Source organism: Anarrhichthys ocellatus, unplaced genomic scaffold, assembly GCF_004355925.1.
Source record: "Anarrhichthys ocellatus isolate YVR2014 unplaced genomic scaffold, GSC_Weel_1.0 scaffold51, whole genome shotgun sequence".
Taxonomy (NCBI): Eukaryota; Metazoa; Chordata; class Actinopteri; order Perciformes; family Anarhichadidae; genus Anarrhichthys; species Anarrhichthys ocellatus.
The window spans coordinates 2,350,978-2,367,713 of record NW_022280081.1 but is presented as its reverse complement, the minus strand read 5'-3'; the positions used below and the strand labels follow the sequence as shown (position 1 = coordinate 2,367,713).

General features: G+C 42.4%; 1 protein-coding gene across 6 annotated transcripts in view; it reads left to right on the top strand.

Annotated features, from left to right (window-relative positions):
* The window catches only part of klf7b (Kruppel like factor 7b), a 141,448-nt gene that overhangs the window by 43,398 nt on the left and 81,314 nt on the right, over nt 1–16,736 (top strand). For all 6 annotated transcript variants that reach the window (XR_004213557.1, XR_004213558.1, XM_031870141.1 and 3 more), the window contains exons 2-3: nt 2,945–3,596; nt 16,115–16,238. Coding sequence is in view for 4 of the 6 variants with exons in the window: in XM_031870141.1 (XP_031726001.1) it covers nt 2,945–3,596; nt 16,115–16,238 (776 nt within the window). In the remaining 2 variants the exon portion in view is untranslated. The remainder of the gene's footprint in view (nt 1–2,944; nt 3,597–16,114; nt 16,239–16,736) is intronic.

Below are 16,736 nucleotides of genomic sequence, written 5' to 3'. Positions count from 1 at the left end.
TCCAGGCACGTCCAACTGGGAAGAGACCCCGGGGAAGACCCAGAACACGCTGGAGGGATTACATCTCCCAGCTGGCCTGGGAACGCCTCGGGATCCCCCAGAATGAGCTGGAACATGTTGCCGGTGAGAGGGAAGTCTGGGTCAGCCTGCTTGGCCTGTTGCCACCGCGACCCGACCCCGGATAAGCGGAGGAAAATGGATGGATGGATGGATGGATATCTGGTCCAAGTGAAAACAATGGTACCGTCGGTGTGCCGTCAGAAATCACTAATAGAGGCTGTATTTACTGTGTCAAAGAGAACTGACATTCATGGTGCTGTAGTTGTGTCTGATGATGAATACTGTAACACATACAGCAGCACAGTATAATTCTATGGAGCCCTGGAAAAGATAAGAAGATAAATATTTTAGATAAGAGAGAAAAAGAGATTTCAAAACTTTACTTTTTTTTATCTCCATTAATATGTTTCGCTTGTGTCCTGCAAGCAGCAACAGCCCGAGCATCGAGTATTGTTGCCATTAGTGAGAACTTATTCTAAACTCAGAATTCACTTCACAGCTTTCTTTTATAAATTATTAGCTGTATCCAACGGCTTTCTGCAGTGAAAGGAACTTGCTCATGTGTCATCACGCTACTAATGTCACATGATAGCCCCCCTGATCAAATCAGGGGGGGCAGTATATTCTAATATGTCCCCTTTAAATCTTTATAACCGGCCAACAATAAGCACTGCTCTTTTACAATTAGGTCCATAATTGGAATGATAGGCCTAACTTTCATTGTATCAGCTATAGGATTGTTATTTGTATTATTTGGTTGTGCAATGCCTCTCGGACTGTGTTAGTAAGTTGATTCCGCGTATAAATACGCTTTATGATATCACTACGAGTGATCAATGAGCAGTGTATCATCATCCTAAAATCTAAACCTTGTCGCTATGTTGTCTTGAAATAGAGCATTCGGCTGTTTAAGTGGCTGTTTATCGCCACTCAACAGATGTTCAGACCAAATGTGTTGGTTTGTGTGTTTTGTCACTGAGTCTGAGCGGAGCAGAGGTCCAACGTTGGCCGGTCTGAATGGAGCAAGTCAACCAGCTGCCGCGGAGGAAAAAAAATAAATAAAAAAATACGGATGGCAGAGGTGGAAAGAGCCAGAGGATCAGAATGAGAACCCTCATCTGCCAAAGGCCTCTGGCCACACAGAGGAAATTAATTCAATTCCAAGTAGGCATAGTAAAGGCAGTATGCTGCAGGATGGTGCTCGAGCCAGATAGCTTACAAGAAAGTGCTGAGTGGACAGTTACTGGGCTGTGGACTGGGCTGTCTTACCCGCTGTCTTTCTCTCTATCTCTTTCCTGTTACATTCTGTAATTACTAGCACTGCTGCTCTGAAATCTGATGTCCCACCATCTGGTTTGCATCTGTTTGCGATATAAAACAATCTTAAGTATTACAGTCGCTCTTTTTACCCATATAGTAGCATTTAATAAGGCTTGTTTTTAGTTTACATTTTGTAGCTTTGAAAACGTTCTTTTTTTAATCTCTTTAGATTATCATCAGCTGTAACAGCTGTACACTGCGTCAAAAGTGCAACTGGTAGTTCAAGTGAAAGGGGAACAGGGATTACAGAAAACATAGAAGCTCAGAGAGCTGAGCTACAGCCTTTAGTTTAGAAAAGTAGGTTAGTGACCCCTAAAGGTTTCTGGCCCAAATCCCTGGAGGTAATGTGGCCCAGTGCCCTTGACCGCGGAATTGAAGCCCCAGCAGACCAACAACTGTGGTGATGCTGCGCTGCTGCCATAACCTGGAACCGTATAGTTGAAGACACAATTATAGAAATACTTGCTTATGTTTCCTTGTTTCTCTCTCCGTATCTCTCATCCTTCACCTTTGTTTCTTTGTTTGACTTTCCCTCCGTCATCCCGTTCTCATACCTTCCTCTATCTTGCGATATAACTTCCATGGCTGGTTGATTTGGGTGAGCGGAGGGAAACAGGCAAGGCTTCCACAGTTCAGGGCTCCGGAGAGCTCGGCCGGGCAGCAGCAATCAATCACAGGCTAAATCCCTCCTCTCTCAGGACAGCCATGTGCCAGGTGACATGGTCAACAGCTGCAGAGAAATATAAAGCCTGCAGTCGGCATTTTAATGTACAAGTTACGAGTGAACAGGGTCTGGGAACAGGCTGCAGTCTGGAGAAAACCCCTGAATATTTAAGGCAAGACTATCTTCACAAATGCATTGGTCGGTTGTTCAACCACCATGACCGTGACCTAAAAGTTATCTGCGGAGTTTGGATGTTCCGATACCAACTTTTTCCTTCTTGATACCGGAATTTACATATCGGCTGATACAGAGTACCACTTTAATAGCAGTGCCTTAAAAACTAAATATATATGTGTTATTATTATTTTTTCAGCTGTACACTACTAAGCCTGTATTGGTGTGATATGATTGCTATCATTGTTGTATGCCCTAACCTCAGGTTGAACCCTTAGTAAAATATGAACAAAAACATACAGGGCACCATGGAACCTTCTTTCATTGTCTAGTTGACAGAATTTCCAGTGTAAAATATTGCCACATTGCTGACATTTGACTAGCTCGGGCTAATGTTAGACTCTCCACTAGCACCTGCCCAGTCAGTTTGGATGCAGTGACCTTTTTTTCCGGAGCTGATGAGGAAGTAGCTAACGAGTGAGCCATCTTGCTTCTGTCTTCTCTCTGTTAAGAAGTTGCACATGTGCAGTGCCGATCGGGTAGAGAGTGACACGTGTTGTTGTTCCTGTGTAACGTAAATGAGCTGATAAATAACATGATAAAGTGATATTGCATCCACAGCATCTTATATATGTGAATGGCATGACTGGAGTTATGAGAAACACTTAACCAACAGGTTTAATATTTATGTCTGACTCTGGGTCCATGTGCTTCTTTTTCTTGCAGACATGTCTAGAGTTGGAGCGATACCTACAGACGGAGCCCAAGCGACTCTCAGAGCTCTTTGATGAGGAGCTGGATGGTCTCTTAACGCCTACCTTCATGCAGGGGGGAGACAGTGATGAGGATCTGATGGATCCCCTCCTCCCCAGCCTCCCTGACCAACCCACCCCACCTCCACTACTGGTATCTCTCCCCAAGGTCCAGGCCAAAATCCTCCAGGTGCCCAACTCCAGCAAGACCCAAGCAGAGGTAGGGACTGAAATCCTCACACCAAAGGAACAAGTCCTGGCAGGAGTCAGTGCCGCACAGCTCAGCGCTGCTGTTACGTCCCTAACACCGCCATCATCACCAGAGCTCGGCCGCCACCTCATCAAATCCACACAAACACTGACCGCGACGGCGGACGGCACGCTAACGCTCAAATTTGTGGCCAAGAAGTTAGGGTTGGGGGCGGCCAAACTGGTGGCAGCACGAGCATTACCGTCACCGCCGAGCCGAGGAGGAGCCCTCAGTGATGGTGAGCAGGGAGGAGGAGGAACTCTGGGAGGAGACGTACCGGAGAACAAAAAGAGAGTCCACCGGTGCCAGTTTAATGGCTGCAGGAAGGTTTACACCAAGAGCTCCCATCTGAAGGCACACCAGAGGACTCACACAGGTAAGACCTTCATTACATTCGTTACAATTACCTTTGTTCTGTAGTCCAGCACTTGGGAGGATCTTGTCCGCTCATTTTAATTTGCGAGTAACAATCATTTGTGATCTGTCTTTGGGCTGTGTTCACAAATTGCTTGAACGAAATGGGAGCCAGATTCCAATGTCAGTGAGACTTGGCAAAGCTTGAAAATGATGACCTTATTAGAGGTTATACAACTTCTCCGTTTACTTTCTGTGCCCTAAAATAAGGGGACTGTTTATAGAAGTGACTACAAGTCCTGCACTGTTAACACACTTGAAGTTAAGCAGATAGTCAACTTGGTCTATGTTCCATTTCAACCCAATGTGTTGTAGTTCAGAACCAAGTTCAGTGGAGAAAATTGGGAACTTTGAAGAGCTTTGAGAATGTCTGTTTGATTTGAGGAGAAATCAGTAAAGAGTAGGATTGTGCATCAGCTCATGTCCATGCAACCACCTTTGGGGTAGTTGTTTAGGAGAGATTATGACCTTGTGTCGTCTTCTTCTGCTTCTCTGGTGATCGTCTAGATTTGATAAATTTCCTCATGCGTCTTGATCCCAGCTCAGGGCCAAAAGGCCCTGCCACAGTAATTGCCTGATGAGTGATAGACTGGTAGTAAATGACATTGGTAATTCAGCCGTGTCCTACTGGGTCTGACACGGAGCTTTAGCTGCTAACTACAGCTGCCCTCTCAGCGACCCTCAGAGAGAACAGACAGCAGGCTGATGTGTCCAGGGGCTGTTTGCCGCGAGTTCTCCAAAGTGCATGTGGAGACGAGCTCTCAGTTGATGAAGGAGACTCATGACTGAAGACGGATTTGACTAATGCAGATAAATTCCTGATTTGCTTGAGTTTGCACAGCCCTAAGTCACCTAAGCTTAAATTTACATCCGTCAATGTAAGAAGGTTACAAGGTCGATAAGGAACAACCTGTTGAAATGTTCGGAATGAGTTATCACTCATAACACATTGAAACAAAACCTTTCAATCAATTCCACAATTAAGTCTATGGACAAAAGAAGATCTTGTTTGACATACAGTAAAGGGAAAAATGTTCTGACTTTCAACAGATTTCACCAGTAAACCAACCAAAGTACAGTTAGGTCCACAGAAAAATAAAAAGAGACGGACCAGGCGTTCAGACCAGGTGGAAAACTCCGGGTTTAAAAAGGGAAGCCATGTGGATGTGCCTGAAACTTGCATTCTTTCTCATTTCGACTCCTCTAGTTGTAAAAATAGGACCCGAGAGCCCCCCACGGGGGGCTGTTTTAGAGTGTGCAGCATTCAGCGTGTCGTAGAAAGCATTTTTCATAAAGAAATATGATTATTGCTCCAGACATATTAAATATCGAATTAACGGGAAAAGTCCGAGCAACATCATCATACCCGCCATTGTAAACACTGCAAACACAATTATACATGAACTAATATCATATCTGGAAGATATCTAGAAGATTTGCCACAATTTTGGCCAAAAATCGACGACCTATGCTCACTCTATGGCTCTCTCATCACGGAGCAGGATTGCACATGGCGGATGAACACATGCAGGAGGGGCACGATTCGACCCGGAAACGCACAGCGGCGTCCAAATTACTCTCTTTCAAACCGTTCAAAAGTTATGGGTATGCATGCCAACATCAGCCGCAGGTCACGAGAAAAATAATTGGGTAAAAAAACTTACATTTTGAGCGGATTTATTCGACGGATTTATTCGAGCCGATTTTTGCACAGCTCTGCCCGCCATGTTCTGCTGCATGTCTGTGAGTGAGATTAATGCGCTGGCGGAATGAATCACAAAATGGCAGACGATTCTGTGGGGTGGAGCAATCCATGTAGAGAGGGGGGTTCGCCCAGCATTTTGCGATTTTTAGTCAGTAAACAGACCCGGATACGATCAAACACCCCTGCATGGCTCCCGTTGGACTATCCCGCATCTAAAAATGTCTCACACGAGTAAATCGGCCTTACCAAAGTCACATAGACACACATTATGAGCCATTTATTGTTATGAATGACAGATATGACACATCATAACTGCTCAAAATTATTCAAAATGGTGTCAAACTGATTTATTAGGATTATTGAACACTCTTAGTGATAAGAAAAGTGAATATATAGTTAATATTTAGTTATATAGTATATAAAATTAGTATACAGCAATGCAACAGCTGGTTCCAAAAATCAAAATTTTGATTTTTATGACCATTTATGCTGGCCTGCTTCACTCAATCGAAGTAAAATATGTTGTGGGGACATGTAAAACGTGTTGTACTATGACTGTGGCGTGGTTTTAGGCTTGCAGCTGCATTATTTTAAAAAAAAAAATGTTCAATACAAGTGCTTTTTTTCAGGGGAACCTAGAAATTTTTCAATTCGAGCTGTGCCATAAGTGTATCAGTTATTAACCAGTAACATATACACAATATTTACACAATTCAACACACCTCACAAGTGTTACCAGTATTCTAGCATCAAAATTATTAAAATAGACCTTGTAGTTAGAGCTCGGGACTCTCTTGAGTATGGCTATGCAATTTTCGAGCAGAGGCCTAAAAATAGGGCTAGGGTCCTATGAGTTAATTGTATAGAGGTCAATGAGAAAATTTGTTTATGGTCTCAATCTCTAGTTTCAAGTCTTCTTCAATACAGCATGATGTTTATTTAATAAATTATGATCCATTTAGAGTAAAATAGACCATAAAGCGGAGTATGCTTGAGGCCGTGGCTACCTTGTAATTGACAGGTTGCCCAAAAAGCCGAACTCAAGGCTTTAAAAGGCTGCAATAGTGAGGCCATTGTGGGGTCAGGCACTGGTGAGGTACTGTTGATCAGTTTGAAGGCTAATCAGATGTCAAAAAAATGCCACAGTCTTTTACAATGTTATGAGGAAGGATTTCACAACTCTGAAAAGTTATCACAAAGTCAGTCAGATTTTCAAGAGTGGCGAAGATCAGCAATAGACTTTTTTGCTAAATCTGCACAATACTTCTTTTTTCTAGCACACATTTGGTAGTGCCTTACCCGGTGACATTGCTTTGGATTACGGCAAAAGCGGAGCCGGGTTCAAATTTTCTTTAAGTTACCCAGTGTTTTTTGCTGGAGCCTGCTGTGTCAGCACCCACACTGACAATCAATGAAGGGGCTGTGTTTTTTAAGGCGCTGCTGTTGTCTGTCTACGCATGACCTTTCGGAGTAATTTAGCAATTTTAGGTGGTAACCAAAATCTACATTGATTCATTGCTGTGCAAAATCACAAAAAAACAACCTTGGAATAGAAACTATAATAAGTATTTGTCCGAAAATACATTTAGATGTATTCAAATTGGAGTTTGTTTTGACATACGATTTACAGTATATCACTACTTTTAAGGTGACAGGAAACAGTGTACCATCGGTTTGTACATATACATCCTTACATCTGTTTTCATGTCAAAATGCATTCTGGACTGGACATTTTTAGCCTGAGTAACTGAAGCCGATTCCATCACTTATCTGCAGCATGAGGCCAGTGCAGACTTGCACCACTCGAAGCTAGCAACATTTACAGTATCTGGAGTGGTTTATGGCCTCCGGTTGTCATCATCTAGTGTTAGCACTTTCCTTGGTGTTCATCAGGATTACAGTACATAGCCTGCAGACCCCCTACTGTATTAATACTGGCAACCTTGGCATCATTAATCCAGCGTGTTACATGCTTATATGATCCCAGTGACCATTGCTTTACTTTAAGTATAGCATTACATTCCGGGGCAGCACAGCATAGCCTCGGGAACCCAGGGCTGGGGCTTTATTATAGCTAATCCAGAATGGAGCAGCTAGATATCTGGTAGCCTGGCCGCTAGCTGCAGTATTTCTTCTGGTGATTCTACAGTCGAGTCATGCTATCCAACGATGAGCTTTTAAAGGCACAATCATTCACTGAAGGGAAAAAAGACACCCTGGAGACACGGCAGCTTCTTCAATGTGTGTGTGTGTGTGTGTGGGTGTGTGTGGTATAAATGTGGGGGCGGCGTATTCCCTCCCGGTGTGTTCACTACAAGCACAGCACTGTGGTTTAATTAGCGTAATCCTCTTTTTGGGTTATTATGACCATAAATCATTGAACATACATGTAGGGAGGGATTAGCGTAGCAGAGAGTACAGGGAGGAGCAAACGCAGAAAGCCTGCACAGCATCAATACACTTACTGTCACATAGTGCACACCAGAGGCCATTGGAAACCAATCATTATGGCGAACCCTGTCAGGAGTTCTACTGCACATGTGCAGCGATTCCACATAACGTCGGTAATCATGTTCAAAACAATTCCTCTGAGCTGCAGCTTTGACGGGAAGCGTATTTTCTTATTAAAAAATGTTTAATTAGAGAAAGTTGTTATGTTAATAGATGTACAAATTAATACAGTAAATCTCTAAAGTACCCAGTCAGAGCTGTTCTGAGTTGGAGCCAGGGTTTTTTCTGGTTCTCCACTTGTTTTGTTTTTTCACTCTCTCGGATCCGGCTTTATCTCTAAAAACACTGGATGGCAAATAATCGTATCCTCCTTGTTATTCAAGCTGCAGTCCAAAATGATATACTTAACTACATACTTGGCACCAGAGATAGCAGAATAGATGAGCAGTATGTAAGAGAATGTGTCTCAACTATACTTAATGAAATGGGCATCAACTCAGTAAGCACTTTTTCTTTAAAATTGCAAATCGTGCCTGATACAATATTTGGATGTACACTACGGCTCAAATACATTTAGCTGCTGTCAGATGATGATGTGTGAATAATCAGAGACAAAACAGAATGAATATAGCAGAGACATGTTTAGAATAGTGAAGCACCAAGAGAGACAGGGTGGAAACTGCTAGCCTATGGCTCCATCAGTGAAGAAATACACCTTCCACCAACTCCAACAACAAGCTGTCTGCTTGTGTAAAAGATGAATGGCAGTTCTAACATACCCACACAACACTGAAGAAAACACAAGACATTCACCTATCAGCAAGTGTGTGATAGTATTGTGGTACAATACACAATACAGGGTTAATGGTTCAATGCAATCACTACATTGAGTCCTCATTATGTGTAAATGTGTAAAAGCTATGTTTATCCTTCTTTTGTGAAAGCCAATTTCGAGTAGGTTTAAAAATACAAAATTTCCAATTTAGAGCATATCTATGATTAAGGGGGTTGCCTCAACATGGTTCTTAATAGGCGGCGACACAAACGGTGCAAGTAACAGCAACAGTGATGACACTTTGGGTCAGAACACGTTTTTAACGGTAATTGCTGTATCAGCGCAGTGCATAGAGGCGGCCATTAGCTAGCCAGTGGGGCACGCACACTGGGACCAGGCGGCAACCTCCAAGCCAATGTGGAAGTGCCTTAAACTTTCATTCTTTCTAATAGCCATCAGGGGGCGACTCCTCTGGTTCCAAAAAAAAAGTCAGATTGTATAGAAGTCTATGAGAAAATTACTCTACTTCTGACTTGATTTATTACCTCAGTAAACATTGTAAACATGAGTTTATGGTCTCAATCTCTAGTTTCAAGACTTCTTCAATACAGCATGATGTTCATTTAATAAATTATTGTCCATTTAGTGTCAAATAGACCATAAAGCAGAGTATGCTTAAGAGCGTGGCTAACTTGTGATGAATAGGTCGCTACCAGAGACGTGTATGGCTTCTCTACCATGGCGTCACTCCTCCACAGTCCAAATATGGTCATTTCCGTTCACTGGTTGGAAAAAAACAACATGGCGATGGCCAAAATGCCTGAACTCGAGGTGTCTTATATACAATATATGACTGGCACTCACATTATACTAACATGCACGCACGGCCGGAAAGAAGCTGGGGGTACAACACACACAGAGGGACAGTGACTTCATTCACTGCTCAGGGAGACAAAACTCCACTATATCTTTAATAATAGTTGTTTACTGCAATATTCATGCTGCATTTCGAATTTAGCTCCTGACGGATAATGGAAACTATAAAGCAGCTTGTTACAAACAGATCTTTATCTACATAAAACTTAATCCAACAGTTAAACCATGGCTAGAAATTAATGTCTATGTAAATAAAATGAGCAAACTGAAATTTATCTGAGTAATATTCTCCAAACCCCTCAGTTGGCTACACATCCGAAATCAAAGCATCTTCATATGAACAGATTTTTGTACTGGAACATTTTTTAACACCATAAGGTTGACATTTTCGAGCAGGGGTTGAAACCTCTGACAGTTCACAGTATTGGAGGACATTTAAAAGCCTTCTCTGACATTTAATGTTTGAAAGGCGTGATTGATTTGTATAGCAATCCATTTCATTTCATTCTACCAACAAATATCGCATTTTTTATCCAGTTAGATTGTTTCACATATATAGTTTTCTATTTTTCCAAGCAGCCACTTGTTTCCATTATTTTCTATATGGTATTCAAATCAATTAGCACACTGCTGAAACTTGTATCGAGTTGCATAATCACTCATTAGTGAAAAAGTCTGCAATGACTTTTTTTTTTTTTGTGACTGTTACTTATAATCATGAAGATTAGCTGCACATACAAATGAAAAGTCTGCACTGCATAACCTCACAAAGATAATGTCGCTTTGCGTTCACTTCGACAGGTTTGTGTAATTGAAGCGAGTTTTAACAACAGGCTAGTAGGAAAAAAAACATTCAAATTTCACACACGGTTTGCAAAATGGCTCACTGTGATGTAAAGTACAATCGTGTGATGTGTAGTTCACAGGTTAAAACGTGAAAAAAAACCAATCCACTTGAGTCTGACTTCCCAAGACCTCACCCGCCCTCCCCCCCTCCCCCAGCCTCATGTGGATTCAGGAAAGCCCCTGCTGTAACCCCAGACCTCCACACAAACACACTCACGCACACACACACACACACACACACACACACATCTCTGTACTCCTCTTCACCCACTGGGTCCATCCTCCAACCTGAGCTCTCTCTCTCTCTCTCTCTCTTGCTCTCTCTCTCTCTCCATTTGCTCATTCAGTTTGGGTTGCCAAGCAACTGCATCACCCTCCTCCATAATTGGATGGTGGCTGGTTGATTGTCCATGCCTGTTAATCTGTCTCACTCACTCTCTCGCTCTCTCTCTAACCCCCCTCCCCCCCTTCTCTCTTTCTCTCAGTTGCTAGGTGACTTTACCACGCATCCTTGCCTTGCCGTGCTATAATTGGCTGGCGTCATGGTTGCTGTGGTGTCGGGCCCGAGCTGGCCTTCCTTCATTCCTCCAACTGTGTGTGTGTGTGTGTTATATCATGTATGTGTGTGTGTGTGTGTGTGTGTGTGTTTTAGGGGGGGGGTTCCTATTGAAGGAAGATGGGGCGCTCTGGCCAATTACAGAAGACGGGTGTGAAATGGCCGCCTGTCTGGCACCTGCGGCCCCGACTCATACTCCATATCACACACACACACACACGCACACGTGCAGGTTGAGAGTGTAACATTTCTCCAACAGGATAAGCTGCCAAGTGGTTTGCTAATGCATATTGAAAGTATTGGTCCTGTATTCTGTCTGAGCGAGGAGGACTCTGTGGAGTGAGTAGGAGGATTCACACATTCTGATACTGCTGCTGAGGATGCAACATGGGGGGGTTTTGCTTCTTAACAGAACTAAAAGTAAATCTGTTGTAAAATGCAACGTTACTGGAACTCCTGCACTGATTGCGGGAGTTCCTATTCACTCCCGTCTTGATTCATCTTTTTGAACAACCTTGGTTGATGTGAATTAGAAGTAAGGAGAGTCGAGAAATGGCTACAACTTTTGCCATTAGAGCCTGAGCCAGTGGGTAACATCGATATCTGCAGCAATACATGTTTTAGTTCCAGAAATGTATGTGTATTTGGCTTTAATATTTCTCAAATCAAGTTCAGTAGACTTTATTTTGTAAACTGTAGAATATCCTTGCTCAGACATATCTAAGTAAAAGAGAGAAGAAAATAGGCTTTTATTGTATACTTTGTAAGTATTGATATTGGAAATCCAGTGTCCATTGGACTATAGTTGGATGACTATAGTCATAGTGACTATATGGTGTGTACTGTAGAGCTGCCCAAACACTTCCTCCAGCAAGTTCCTACAGCTCCTTCTGGGGGGCCCGACACATGCTGACAGCTCCTTTTGAGTCCCCCCCCCCCCCACCAGGGTTTTCCACCAAATCCATCCTCTGCAGCTGCCCTGTGAGTAACCACCTCTGACTCACTTACATCTGTTTTTTCTCATACTTTGCGGTCATCACAAACACCTTGTGGCCATATCGGTCATTGGATTTCTTCTTTCCTATTATCGTGGGCTGATACAAAGCCTTCAATACTGCAGCTGATGTACCTAATTGGCAGTCAAGCTCAGAACCTTTTGTAACAACCCATTAAGGCTTTCATAGTCTACGATGAGGCTTTCATACAGCGCGCCAATGTCCAAAAGAGCACTCCACCTATTTAGCCATGCACTTTTGAAACACTGTCAGACTCATGATGGATAGTTTAAAAAATAGATATGAATAGAACACGAATTCATCTTCTAATCCAAAACCTGGCATCTACATTACCCACAATGCAACTCGACTACCAACAGTTTTGTCTGACGCTTTGTCACAATTTGTGTTCTTCCGTACTTGCACTTGCTATTGTGTTCAGTGCAGTGTACCCGGATAGTGTTCTAATAACGGTCATAACTTCTTACCCTAAACGGCCGCCATCTTGGCTACATACAGCGGAAAGGGAGGGACCACCAAACTTGTGAAAAAGGCAGCCGAGGAAGCTGCAGCTCCGGTGAACGCCAGAATACAGTTTATACATTTATCAAACAGGCCAGCAGATATTGTGGCGGCCGACAATCGTGGTTAAATGTTTCGCGATAATGCTCTCTCCGGTTACAATATGCCGTTACAAAGACAAAGAAGAAAAGGTCAAATGTTGCAGTCTTTATTGATGGAAAGTGCACAACACTACCCTGTGGAGATTCACGCACTACGCAATTAAGTACATCATGTACACAGTGTACTTAAGTGTAACGGAAGTATTCGAATTGAGACAAAGCATGAGTTTCAGGTGTGATATGCTAGTAGAGGCTAATGTAGCCTCCAGCAGTTGAGGAGTGTACTGCAGAGGTCAGGTGAGTTCACTAGTGCAAGTTTTCATGAAATTTAAAAAAAGCACCAGGAACTCTTCTGTTACTCAATTTCATCATTTCAATTCATTGCTCCACTCTTTTATTTCTTTTATTTTCTGACTTGTAGTCTTCAGCCCCAACCGACGTTATGGCTATACTAATGCTAATTTAGCTAGAATATGGATAGAACACCTTATAGAGCATATGTCAGCATGAAAGTAACCCTTAATGACAAAACCCAATTAATTACAAAAGCAAGTGCAACAGAAGCTAGCGTGGAGAGGGAGGACACTTGATAGGATACTTGATATTTGCTATCTTGGTATTAAGTATAGACTAGATGACAGAGGGAGGCCTATCTCCCAAAATGCATATTGTTGAGACTGAAACAAAACCCAGATCCCTTTTGAGGAAATCAGCAACCGACGGCACGAGATTTGACTAGAGCATTTGAATATGCAAATCCAGGAGGGCACCTCTCACGATCTGGGATTCATTTAGTCCGAGAACAACTGCGTCACCTCGTCACGTTGTGTCTGTGGAAGAAAGACGACACTGATCAAAGTTACACAGGAACTGGGGGGGGAATAAAGGGGCCGAATGTTCCTGTAGCACATCATCTTTTTACTTGCCGTTGCATCACCTCGCAGAGCTGCTCTGCGCCTCAGATATTGGTCCATGTGAAGGTGTATTTTCTACAGCTTCCGTCATTCTGACACCACGATTCAAGACGGGGAATTAAGGCAATTACAGTTCAGAAAAACAAACTCTAATTTAAAAAAATAAAATAAGTGTTTCCTTCGACTAGCACTAGAACATTTTCAAGAAGGTGTAATAAGATTATTTGAAAAAGCAGCAGTAACTGCTCTCTTTTAAGGCCTTCACACATCTGGGCCGTGACAAATATACAAAACTACATGTAAAATGAGAAATACTTTGCCTGCGAATATTTCGCATCAAAACTATTCATACCGGCAGTGGAATCTGCGACAGTTTTTCAATTAAAGGTTTGAATAGATTTGCGCAGGTCAACTACCCAGATCCTATTGACCCAGAGCAGCTGGTCTGTCTGAGGTAAACTGTTGTACAGAATTAGCTACTGTCAGCTATTTTATTGAGTGTCCTTTTTGTGAAGTGCAATGAATTACCCAGTGTATATGACTGTACAGGGCTTTTATTGTGAAATGTAAGAATGGAAGGTGTGGATCTGGTCTGCTTTTGTTGGACACTGTAGTGTATGTTTTGAATATGTCAGTTCCACACTGGGTGATTGGATGAGGCTTTTATTCACAGTGCGAAAGCTCCAAACGCATAACATTACAAATTTACATTAAAAATATTACGTTTTTTCACCACATAAATATAATCTATGTGAAAGTATTCATGACAAAAAGCAACAGTTGCGAATCAATCGCACGCAAAACCTTTTTCCCTTGTTCAGACACAGGAAGATGATGAATTGTTATTCCTGGTTGTTTTTTTGCATATCAGTGAGCTCGACACCAGACCGATTTGAATCTATTAAAAATCAAGATGTGGGTGGCAATGCAGACATCTGGAACCAGGTTCACTGTTTTAATTCCAAAATCCTGATTAAAAACTAACATACCTGTGAAAACAGCCTTTAGTATCCAATCCTCGTTTCCACCGTATTGTGAAATACTTCAGTTTTCACAGTTGTTCCACTTTGTTTTTGGCCTGTTGCGTGTTTGTCTCCTTTTTTGGGAGACTGGTGTGTGCTGTGATGAGGGTGGAGGGACTGGCAGGACATCTGGCTAACTGACTGTAAACTGCTGTGTTACTCCCCATCAAGAGTCATTAAGACCCCAATTATAGTTAGCACCCCCCAGTTCTCTCACACACACACCGTGACTGACACCGGGGTCTGCATTTAGGTTTCGCCAGTTTGAGAGTGTGCAGGGGAGAAATGTGTTTCGTCTTCAGCAGTATTCCTAAAATTTGACATTTATTTCATTTTCATGTATTGATTTTAATAGCTTGGTTAGAAATCTATCCATGTATATTAATTTCAATGAGCCCACTGCGGCGATGAGTCGTGGGCCTTAAATATATATTCATTTTATCTGATAAGTATTATTAATGTTAATTTTTTTACTTGTCCCTGGCCTCCTGTCATTTTGCAAGAGTCCATTTTGAATCCTTTTTAAATCCCGCAAATTCTCTCCATCTGTTGAGTGGACGACCAAGGTCGACTCTTGTTTTTCGCCCGTGCTCTATCACTGTCCCTTTTCAAGCTTTTTTTATTTTTTTTGTCAGTTCCTTCCTTTTTCTCTTTGCTGAGATCCTGCCCCAGTATCAGCCATCACCACAAAATGTAAAAGATTTTAAAGTACAGCTCCCTGCCAATCTTTGCTTTTGTAAATATTAACACATGCTCTTCTGGTCTTAATGCCAGAAATTGTTTCGTCTGACTTTACGTGGAATCGGAGCCTGTGACATTAAGAACAACTATATAGAAATAGACAATCTTCTTCTCTTCTTATTACAATCTTCTGCTTATGTAGGTTGTATAGAGGCATCAGTATTAAACTGAGACTGTTTAACAACCCATTGAAAAGTCATTGCAGCAGGTTTAATTAATCTTATCTCAAGCGTTCATTGAATAAAATTACATTTATTTTTGCTCACAATTTGTTAGTAATTTTAGTTGTACTTTTACGTTTTGGGTTGCTATTTGATTTTCTGAATTATCTGCTCACAGAGAGAAACCCACTCTCATACAGGCAGTCCGACATCATCACGTCCCATCTGAAGACAGTCTGCTCACACTACACGCTACACACACGCACACACACAGCTGGAAGGCTTTCTATCGTGGAGAGATAACTACAGGCTGAGAACAATAGAGCATCTCTCCTCCCATCTGGTGAAGTGGGGGATGAAACTTCATTTACATTTTCAGATCCCACCACCTCAGGGTGTGTGTGTGGGTGTAGGGGGGAGCGAGATTCATTTCAGGGTGAATTTAGGATTATGAATTAACACGCCGCAGTGCTGAAAGACTTCATTTACAGCTAATTGAGTGTATTGGCTCATTGAAATGGCTGTTGTGTTTAAACTGGCCTGCCTGCCGGGCCCATGGGCTGTGTGTGTGTGTGTGTGTGTGTGTGTGTGTGTGTGTGTGTGTGTGTAGGCGTGTGTGTTTGGGTCTGGAAAAAGCAAAGGGTGGTTACCTATATATTAGTGAACAGCTGTAGATTAAATGTGTGAAATTAGATGTAGAGATTTTAATAAAATGTGACTCTCTCTTTCTCTCTCTCTCTCTCTCTCTCTCTCTCTCTCTCTCTCTCTCTCTCTGTCTCTCTCTCTCTCTCTCTCTCTCTCTCTCTCTCACACAGGTGAGAAGCCCTATAAGTGCTCATGGGAGGGCTGCGACTGGCGTTTCGCCCGCAGCGACGAGTTGACGCGACACTTCCGCAAACACACCGGAGCCAAGCCATTCAAGTGCAACCACTGCGACAGGTACAAACACTTACACGGCAGCATCCGCTGGACACAAACGCTTCAACGTACACACGGTGACCTTAACATTCGCAGCACGTCGTTGCCCGTTTTACCTGTCGAGGACCTCTGTTTAACCTTCGTTTTGTCCCCACGAGTAGAAGTCCGACAACCAAAAAAAAGGTGATCTCCTTGTCAAGTCTCTAAAACAGGGACATTAGAATGGGATTCGGATCAGCCAGCGCATCACATTTTTGGGCAGTTTTTGTCAACATATCGGGCTGCAACTACCGATTTTAATTGGCAATACTCCTTCTTTCACAGGAAATATTTTGAGCCATGACAGCAGAAAAAGATGAGGTGTAAATATTCAAATTAAGGATGGCTAGGTCCTTGTATCGCAAGTCAAAATGTGTGCTATAAAAAAAAGAGCCATTTCGAATTCATCATCTTTAAAATCTTTAAAGAAAATTGCAGAAAATGAGCCCATCACAATTTCCCATCACAATTTCCAGGTCT